General features: G+C 47.9%; 1 protein-coding gene across 3 annotated transcripts in view; it reads left to right on the top strand.

Moving 5' to 3' along the window:
• The first annotated feature begins 228 nt into the window (after positions 1-228).
• VCAN (versican) overlaps positions 229-9,632 on the top strand; it is a 114,882-nt gene continuing 105,478 nt past the window's right edge. For 2 of the 3 annotated variants that reach the window (XM_065861201.2, XM_065861198.2), the window contains exons 1-2: positions 229-593; positions 7,964-8,039. In XM_065861201.2, coding sequence (XP_065717273.1) covers positions 7,970-8,039 — 70 coding nt within the window. In that variant the 5' untranslated portion in view covers positions 229-593; positions 7,964-7,969. The remainder of the gene's footprint in view (positions 594-7,963; positions 8,040-9,632) is intronic. The other variant, XM_071802320.1, reaches the window with a different exon arrangement.

Here is a 9,632-nt window from a genome sequence, read left to right as displayed (position 1 = left end):
AGGCCGATGCCGGGCGAGCGGAGAGACCCGTCCCGCCGCCCGGGCTGGGGCTCCCCGGTACTTCCAGGGCCGCTGCTGGGCCGGGGTCTGGGGGCCCCCAGGGTTCCCTGAGGGCTCTTCGAGGGGGCGGGCGGGTGGCCGGGGCGGTGGGAGGGGGACCCGGGGCGCGCCCCTCCGCAGAGGCAGGCGCTGGGGGCTCTCCTGCGCCCTAGCAGCTGCGGGAGCTTTGCAAATTGCAAAGGAGGCTCTTGCAGAGCTTTGTGAACCCTCCTCTCCCCGAGCCAGCGCCCCTCCTCTGCAGCGCTGACGGTACAACGATATAATAATGATGGGTGGTTGAGCCTCGCATTTGAACTTGCAGGCGAGCTCCCTTTGCCCACAACTCGGTTCAGGCTCCGCAGCTCGGAGTCAGGTGCTCGCCGGTGGGGTGGGAGGGGAGACCGAGCTCTTGGAGAAGGGGAGACCCCGGAACCACCGTCTCCTTCCAGCATTAACGAGGGATTTACTCTTTCATGCGGCCGCTGGTATCTCTGGACTAGCTTAGCCACCACGTTGCGATTTTTTGCAATCTCTGCAACACGCTACCTTTTAAGGTAACTATAACTCTTTTAATGCGGGTTGTTTTTTTGTGTGTGTGTGTGTTTTTTTTTCCCCCTAAATTTGCATATGATTGCCAGAAAACACCCAGTGCAATATTTAAAACTATTGTTTCACTGCTGGTACCTGTAAGGACAAAGAGTTGAACTGCAAACCTTAAGCGGGAGAGAATAGCGGTGATTGGTGAATTTAAACAACCTGGGGTAAGTTCAACGACACGCAGGGAGAGAGGAGAAGGGATGCTCGGGTACTCGCAAAAATCTCCTGGTGAAAAGAGAACAAAGAAAACTTGGAAATAAACGGCCTCGGGGTGGGAGCTCTGACAGAAGTCTTTGGTACTGGTTGCTTGAATGGCCGGGAAGGTACAGATGCACCTTGGCATGCGATGGGGCTCAGGAGGGAGAAAGGAGGAAGCTATTTCCTACGGGTGTTAAATACACAAAGCGCCCGTGTGGCAGGCGTGACAAGAACGGACCTTTCCTCCGGCCACCAGGTTTTCTTGCTCTGAGGAAACCTTGTGTGTTCCCCTCTCCCCTCCATCGCCTTCTCTTTTTTCTTCCCCCTTCCCTTGATGTTCCTGGAAAGCTGCTCACAGGGCAGAGACGGGCTGAGGTGCTCAGACAGCATCTCTCCCAAAGGAGACGGAGAGCAAGGCGTCCTCTGAGCCACATTTTCCTTGCTGAAAGGGGGGCGCTGAGTGAGGACGAGGATCACAAGGTCAGTGGAGCAAAACGCCCCCTTTTACACCCAGGGCCAGCTTCTCGGGCACGGGCACTGCCTTCCCCCGCCGTTCCTCGGGATTTCTCCTTTGTTTTACAAAGCAAAAGTGAGAGCATCGTGGAAGGATAAGGGAGTTTCGACGGCGGGAAAAAGCCGGTGTGTGTGTTGTGGGGGTGGCATCGGCAGAGGGTCGGGATCTCCGCGGCAGGGATGGGGGCCCGCGGGCAGCCCCCACGCACCGTCCCCACACAAAGGGGCGGCGGGGAGCAGGCGAGAGCCGGGTCCAGCCCTCATTGTCCCCCTTGTCACGTCCTCCTCGGCCACCCCCTACTCCTCTCCGTACCCGCTTTCGGGATTAAGCCCCGATCGATTTTCCTCTCTTTTTTTTTTTTTTTCTGTAAAAAATAATGGGTGTTGAAACGTGTTGCAGAAGCCTATCCCGAGACGGAAGAGTGTAAATGTTGGGTGGGTTTAGGGTTTTTTTGTGGCTTTTTTTTTTTTTTTTCGCTTAAGAAGGCCGAGCGAAAGGGGAAGTTTCCTTCCCAAAAGGAGTGAGTAAGACTTGGCGGAGCGAGAGGGGCGCAGCGCCGGCCGGGGAGCCCTGGCCGAGGCGACGATGCGCTGTGGCGGGGCGGACCCGGCCACCCCCGGGACGCGCAGCCGGGCGGGGGCGGGAGGCTCTGCAGGGGCTCGGCTGCGGGAGCCGCCGGCGGCCGCTACTCGAACGCGTCCTGTGTCCGTCGGGGAGGTCCCGGGGGGGGCCGGGCTGGCGGGGAGCGGGGCCGGGCCGGGGGGTCCCGCCGCTCTCGAGGAACGGGACGGGCCCGCGCGCGGTGGCGGCGGGACCGCCGCTCCCCCTGGCGGCGAGCGCTGGGCTCGTCGTTTCCGTAGCCGGTGGTTTCCCGCCAGAGGGCTCCGGTTCCACCCCTCACACCCCCTCAGCTTGCAAGTAGAGGGAAAACTTCGGCATAATAATAATTTAAAATATCTATATATATACAAGTAAAAAAAAAAAAAAATTGTCGCCGAGGCGTTTCGGGCGGTACCGTCTCGGTCCTCCCTGGGAGCCGACACCGCCGATGTTTGACAGCGGGGCGGGACCGGTGGGTTTCCCGCTTCGGGGCCCGGCTGAGGGGGGGATACGGGCACACGCAGCCTCATGGACTCCCACTGTGGATGCTGGACGAGCCTCTAAGGCGCTTAGAGGAAACCCTCGCCCAGTCAGCGCATTGGTCCTTATGCTGAGCCCCGCAAAGGTCGCGCCCATGGGTGCTGTAGGCTGCATCTCTGTATCTTTTTCCCATTGCTGCTCTTCACGTGTGCCTCTTGCTCCCTTTGCCGTGCTGGTGGTGTGGGTGCTGGCGATGTGGGTGCTGGCGAGGCTGGAGAGGTCCACAGGTGTCCTGGAAGCTGGCAGGCAGGGGGGCAGAGCCAGTGTTTGGGGTGCAAGTAGAAGGAGAATGAGGATGCACATGGCACAGGAGCTGTGGGACTTCGCTCTGCACCCCATAATTTCCACTGTGTCTCTGCGGGGCCGTGTGAGAGCCCAGAGCCGCTTCTGGTATGAATTAGCGTGGGCCTGGGAGGGATGTCCTCAGGCAGCAGCTTCTCTGCAGCTGCCAGGGCGAGGAGCGCCAGAACACGCTGTGCTCTGGTCACTTTTCCCTTCTGCCTGCACTCGAAGCTGGAGACAGAGCCTCCCTGTTGTTGGGGCTCCTGCATGGGAAGGGTTCCTCCTGCAGCTCCTGGTGCTGGAGGTGGTGAGGAAGGAACGATGCAGGTGCCCCTAAGACCTTGGAGGCTTTAGGAGGACCTTTGCAAGTGAGAATGGGCTAAGAAGCCCCCACGGATGAATCAGATGCTGGCCGAGTCTGCCATGTGGCAGCACAGTGGACTAATTAATCACATGGCATGGTGAAACTGGCAAAGTTAATTAGGCAGCACTGAGGGTGAGGTTGGTACTTGTCAGCAATTAACAGTCAGATGGCATAAAAGGATCAAAGGACTGCAAAAGCAGAAGAAAGTGCAGACTGCATGCATTCGAAAAAGGATGGCAGCTGTGCAGGTTTCAGGCTGGGCTTGGAAGGTAGCAAGAGGTGTGCTAAATCTGGGATCGGTCATTTCCAGCTTGCTGGAGTTTCACTGGAAAGCTGTGTAATTTACTGTTTTATCCATTAGTAGGAGCAGCAACCTCAATTCACTTCTCTAGTGCCAGGTCCTGTTAGGGTTTTTCTTTTTTTTTTTTTTTTTTTTAATTTTATGTGAACGTGCATTTCACTATGGAGACAAGGACAGTAAATGGGCAGAGGCTGCTTTTTTACGTGTTTAAGGAACGTGTCCAGCTTTCGTAATACAGCTGTGGAGCACGTACTGAATCAATACCAGTGTGACCCGAGAAGTTGCAGCCTTCAAGGACAGCATCACCTCTATGAAAATAGCAAATTTTTCATTGTCTTAACTTCAGAGAAATTGAGAATAGTTTTTGGATGGTAGATTTTAGTCTGTTCCACACCAGGACAGTTCACTGTCTTTCTTAACCTGGGGTTTAAAACAGAAAGAGGGACACGATGTTCTCCCATCTGGTTAAATTAAAATAGCATTGGTGTGAGATCAAGGTTACATTGCAAACTAAACATGAGCTGGAATTTGATCAGAACTTATTGCTCCTATGAGTTTTTGCTGTGGTAAAGGAAGGTAGCACTGCCTGCAAAAATAGGAGCCCTGCCTTCTCCCCACAAAAAGAACCTCTGCTGCTAGTTTTTAAAGATGTGAAGTTTGCCAAGGACTTGGAATCTTTTGGTTAAAATACACTATGTTCAGGGTTGCATCCTGTTTAAAAATGTAGTGTAAGTTACTACTATAGGTCAGTCTGTCTGTACAAGTTCCTAATTAATGGATCAGTCCAGTTGTAAACTAGTCAGTAGGCAACTCCAGTTTGGTCACGTTAAGTGAGATGCTTTTAACAGAAGGTGGAAATTAAACACTTACTCAAGTCTTGCAGTCTTGAGTTGGCAGGATGTTCTTACTGTGTTCATAGTATTATGGCTTTCTCTTACTCTAAGGGTAGTGACACCAAGGGGGGGGGAAAAAAAAAGTAAGCTTGTGGAAAAAGGTATGGTTAGAATGATTTTGGCTAATTACAGTGGGCTTAGGGGGTCAGTATGGCAGCCAGCCAACAGAGGCCTTTGTGAACTGTAGGGTGTGGGAATGGGACATATAAACCAGTTGTAGAGCAAGGGTTTTGCTGGGGAGGTGTGACTGTTCCTGCCTCCTCCTGCATTCTGTGCCAATGAAAGGGGAGGAGGCAAGCACAGTCGCACCTGAAGATGAGACCCTTTCCACAACATTTTTCATTGCTCGAGTAAGCACCTCAGGGTAGAGGAGATTTAGAAAAATAAAAGGTCGAGAGATGATCTTCCAAGAGCTGGATGTATGGATTTTTGACGGGTGTCTCATATTAAGCTCCGTGCTCAAACAGTGCAATTTTGTTGAGCTCTTAGTGCAGCAGGTGTAATTTCTGCACTACTCAGTAAGAGGCTAAGTAGCCATCACAGCTGTGAATGCTCTTTCCTGTACCCATGGCTGGGTTCAGCAATATCGTCAAAATTATCCTTCCGCAGTTGTCTTTCTGTTTCCATATCTCATTGTGGCTATATGTATTGTGTTTAGTGACTGGAAGGTCACTTGCTCACTTGTGGGTTTTTTCAATAAGATTCCTCAAATCGTATTTGTAACGCAGTCGCCAACATGATGATTGAGGATCAGTGCTCTGTGCTTGTGTGCAAACTGGAGAAGGACAGCAAGAGGAGGTCCTGCCTGTGCTTTGGACTCTTGAGCCTAGGGCAGAAGCTCAGGAGCAGAGGTCTCAGCTTGCTCTGAATATCGCAGCAGGATTTGTCCTCTTACCAAATGTGGAAGTGGTTACACCGCCTCTTTTCAGGTCAGTGTCGGCAATGAGCTTCTGAGGGCAATGGGCCTCCCACTGGTATGTGCCGCACGGTCAGTTACTCTTGGTCAGGGCTGGTGTGGTAGAGCAGGTGGTGGTTGCAACATGGAACCAGCCTTGTTTAGGTGTTGCACTCCCATCTTCCAGGAAAAAGAAAATCCTTTGTTCTTTTTCTCCACAAGTTTCTTTGAGTCCCTTGTTTCTGGGCCCAAAAGCCAAGGTTTGCCTTCTGCAGTGGGAGGGAGATTAAAGCATATGGGTAAACATGGAAAGCTAAACCTGTAAACAGTTTGTTCTAGGCTTTTGTTTAGCTGTTGATGTAGCCAGTGTGTGACGCATGGGAAACACATGTGGACAGAACATCTCCAAAGAAGGTCTGGAGCTACTCTGCTTTCACAGGGACCAGAGCTTTCAACATTGTCTTGCAGGCGGGTCCAGTGCTCACCACCTTTGAAGATGGAGAAGTGTGTTGTTCTTGTTGTTCTCTCTTCAGAGTGCTTGTGCTACTGGAGGAGCTAGTCTGCAGTGGGTTTGGTGCTTGAGGCTTCCAGCAGTTTCAGCATACAAGGGTTGCTTGAAGGGCCTTCTAGTCTGTGCACATCTGTAGGCTCAGTGTGACCTCTCCTTTTTTAAAAAATGTTGTGTAATAATGAGGATTATTTAAGTGTTTATCTAAGCAAACACGTGACTGTCTGTATTTCAGGGCTGGTCTGTTGCATTAGAAGGACTTAAATGTCTGCCGCTCTTGTGCAACTTCCTCACTTGTAACAATCTTCTACAGGGAATTACTAGGGTGTCCATAGTATACCACGGCACAGTATAGATTTTTAAAGTTAGTTGTTAAATAGCCACTTTTCTCCGTGTACAGCTTGGCTTGTGTAAGTGTAGGGAGAGAGAAAGCAGGCTGGATGGTGTTGAGGGTATCTGTTAGTCTTCAGAAAAATGCTTTACGGCAGGTAGGGCTGGAACTGAATGGAGTCAAAGAAGCCCCTGTTCTTGTTTGGGACTCAATAGTAGAAACTGCAAATTCCATGGAGTTAATATTGCAAAATAAGTGATATCACGTTGTAGACTCAGCTGTATTGAATGAGTGAAGCAGAGATGGGGCGTCTTTGGCAGCGTGCACTCTGTTCTACGGAAAGCAGCTGTATTCTTTCCCCCACGCCCTGGGAATAGGTTGCAGCATACATTTTTCACTGCAACCGGCCGGCTCTGGCCTTCCATGTATAGGGAATGAAAAACTCTCAGGTTTTCAGCCCTTTTGAGTGGAAATTCTTTAACATGATGCTGTTGTGTTAGAGATTGCCTCAGTGGGAAGGCTTCGTTTGAGATGTTTTGCATCTCTCCTGAACTCTTCAGCCGTTACAGGATAGGTGCCAATTCACACAGGCTCATGTGAAGTTTGGGCTGCAGCTGTAAGATGTGGAGAAAACTTTCCTGAGACTGAACACGTCACTGGTAGTTTTGTGAAGATGTTTCTCTGTGTGTCTTGCTGTCATGTTCAGTGTAGTCTGTGGAGGCTTTTAAATGGATTATTTAACATTTTAGCCCTAAACCAATACATGTAAGTATTAAAGAACTAAAATACTAATGTATAAAATGCTAAAATATGTATGTACAATACAAGTTCCATAGTTGCAACACAGATGTACATCTATTAAATCTCTCTTTCAGTGTTCCTTAAAACAGTTCAACTGTAATCTCTCTTGGGCAGGAAAACTATCACTTCAGTGAGCCCAAGTAAAGAGCCTGAAGTAGCATATTTTGACAGCAAAATCAGGAAACTCAGGATTTTGTGATAAACATTTCTCAACAGCGGTGTTTGACAAACTATTGCTGAAAACATTTTCTTTCGCTGGCTAGATACTACATACGTGTAACTATATGGAAGTGGAGCTATTTATAAACTCTTTATAGTAGTTGACATTTATGGGGCTTGTAATGCTTTTGTTAGCATACTTTTGAAATTTTTGGGATATTTACAGGTTCAATGTGTATAACTAAGAACTGGTATAAAAATAAAAATAGACTATTATGAACATGCAATGTATTTTTATGTACATGCAATATGTGTGGAGATCTTTACAGCTGTTAGAAGGTGGACCCTGTGAAGGAAGTGGCAAGCAAACACAAAGGGAACTGACATGTCTTGGTATCACTCTGCACTCAGTAACCTGAAACTCATTAGGAATCTGTATTCAATAGGGACACATTGTCATGATAAGAAATTTCCACCATAAAATATTACATGGAGAAATCTTGAAAGCAAGAAACCATCTGGCAACCGACTTGCAGATGTAAAGGATCGTAGTGTGGATGTTGACTCACCATCAAAGTTCATGAGAAGCTTGTCATGGGGAGACCCTTCTGACGTGAACTGGGTTGTTAATTGTTGCTAAATGACAGGGTAGTTTGTGCTATGGACACAAAACTTCTCAAACGTTGAATCTGGACTGGCAACACCACACCAGGATAAAGCAATCAGATTATGCTTGTATACTGCCACCACTGTATGGGAATAAATTTAAACCAGTAAATAGAAGATCAATATATTAAAAATTATTCACTGTCCTGCTGAACACCTTTTTAAGTAGATGACTGCTTCTAGTATCCATGACAAATATTGATGTTCTGACTTACAACACTTGGTAAGGACAGAATTCAATACTAACCACTTATTCCTTTGTTCTTTTTTTGTAGGTCAAGATGTTGTTAAGTATAAAAAGTATCTTGTGGATGTGCTCTACATTAGTTATAACATGTATGCTACCTAAAGGTAAGTGTTATACACAGAAGAATAATTTATTAAGATTCATTTCAGTTTTCCATTTGGTAGGGTACTTCCAAAAACTTGGGAAACAACCCAGACTTGAGAGATTCAGTTTCTGGTCTTGCTCTGCCACTCTTTTTACTGCAGTATGTAATTAACTTTGGTTCCTTGTTCTCATTGCTGTACTGATTTATAAAGAAAACACTTGGTGGGTGTGCATATTTTTGACAAGGTTTCTACATGCGTGTCTGCTGAGGTTTATAAGTGCCATTACTACAATTCAAGTCATAATAAAGGAAATGTCATAGGATCGCATTGTGTAAAGCAAAATAAATTGCCTTCTCCAAATATTCAGGAATGCATTTTAATTCTCTAACCTGGGCTTCTGAAATGCTGGACCTCTCGGCCAGGTATGTCTTGCACATTAATCTTCTGTGATCCACTACGGATCTCCTTGCAGTAGATGAGGTGAGGATTGATGAGAGTGCTGATTTTCGTGAGGGGCAGACCCCTTCCATGAGAGCTTCAGCCTGGTGCCATGGAGGGAGCAAAGCAGTGCCAAGAGCATCAGGGCAGGTTCCTGGGAAGGACCCAGTCAGGCTGCAGAAGTGGTGGATGAAATGGAAGAATTTTTGGGCTACAGGAGCAGTGGTTTGGCAGACCCCTCAGTTAGACCCCAATGCACATGCTCATGTATGCCGTGCCAAAGCAGCCTTTTGGGTCCACAGGTCACAGCTCACACCCTCCCTGTATTCAAGGGGGGTAAAAGGGAGACCAGCAGCCCCAGTTTCTGCCTCTGGAGTGGACAGTCTGTCTGTCAGCCCCCTGTTGTGGGGGACACCATGAGCTAACCTGGCGGCACGTCCCTAGGCTGCTGGCTTCTGGAGCAGGTACCTGTCAGGACAGCTGCAGGTCTTTGGTTTGGGTGGAAAGGAGACGCCTTTATGACTTCTCTTAGTGATTACATACTAATGCTGAAGTATGTGTTCATGTGTGGTTGCCATGGTTATTTGAAAGTTTGAGTCAAGCCTTTTGTAAAGAAAGGCCCCTACATCTGCTGCAGGCTCACGAAATTGGGATAACAGCTTTCACAAACCTCAGAGCAAGATTTTTTTTTTTTTGTTCTTGTGTTTGTTTTATAATTTTTTTATTTTTTAGATTTTCTTTCCGGGAACAACTCAAACTGATTTTAGCCTTTGGGAAGATCAAATGTACCCTTTTTTATTTTTTCCCAGCTTGCACACCATTGCTATCAAAGTCTCTAGGTAGTGCTGAAAAGACTGCTATGCTTAGTGTAGCCAATTAAAAATTTATTTCTTTTTCCTCAAGCAGGTTGGGAGCACCATCCTCTACTATTTCCTACCATTGTTTCTCCATTAAAGCTGGTTTTGTTTTTCCATTCTGTATTAGACATACAACAGGCCAGAATGATTAGACTTTTCAGGGACAACAGATTCAAAGCTTCAGGCAGGGGGCAAGCCACTAAAACTGAACTTCCATTTTCTTATTCATGGAGAGCTTAGACTGATTTGCTTATTAAATGTCAAGCTTTTTTTCTGCCTCCAGTTTTTTACTTATTAAATGTCAGCTTACAGATAT

Source organism: Patagioenas fasciata, chromosome Z (genome assembly GCF_037038585.1).
Source record: "Patagioenas fasciata isolate bPatFas1 chromosome Z, bPatFas1.hap1, whole genome shotgun sequence".
Lineage (NCBI taxonomy): Eukaryota > Metazoa > Chordata > Aves > Columbiformes > Columbidae > Patagioenas > Patagioenas fasciata.
This window is presented reverse-complemented; position numbering and strand designations above follow the sequence as displayed.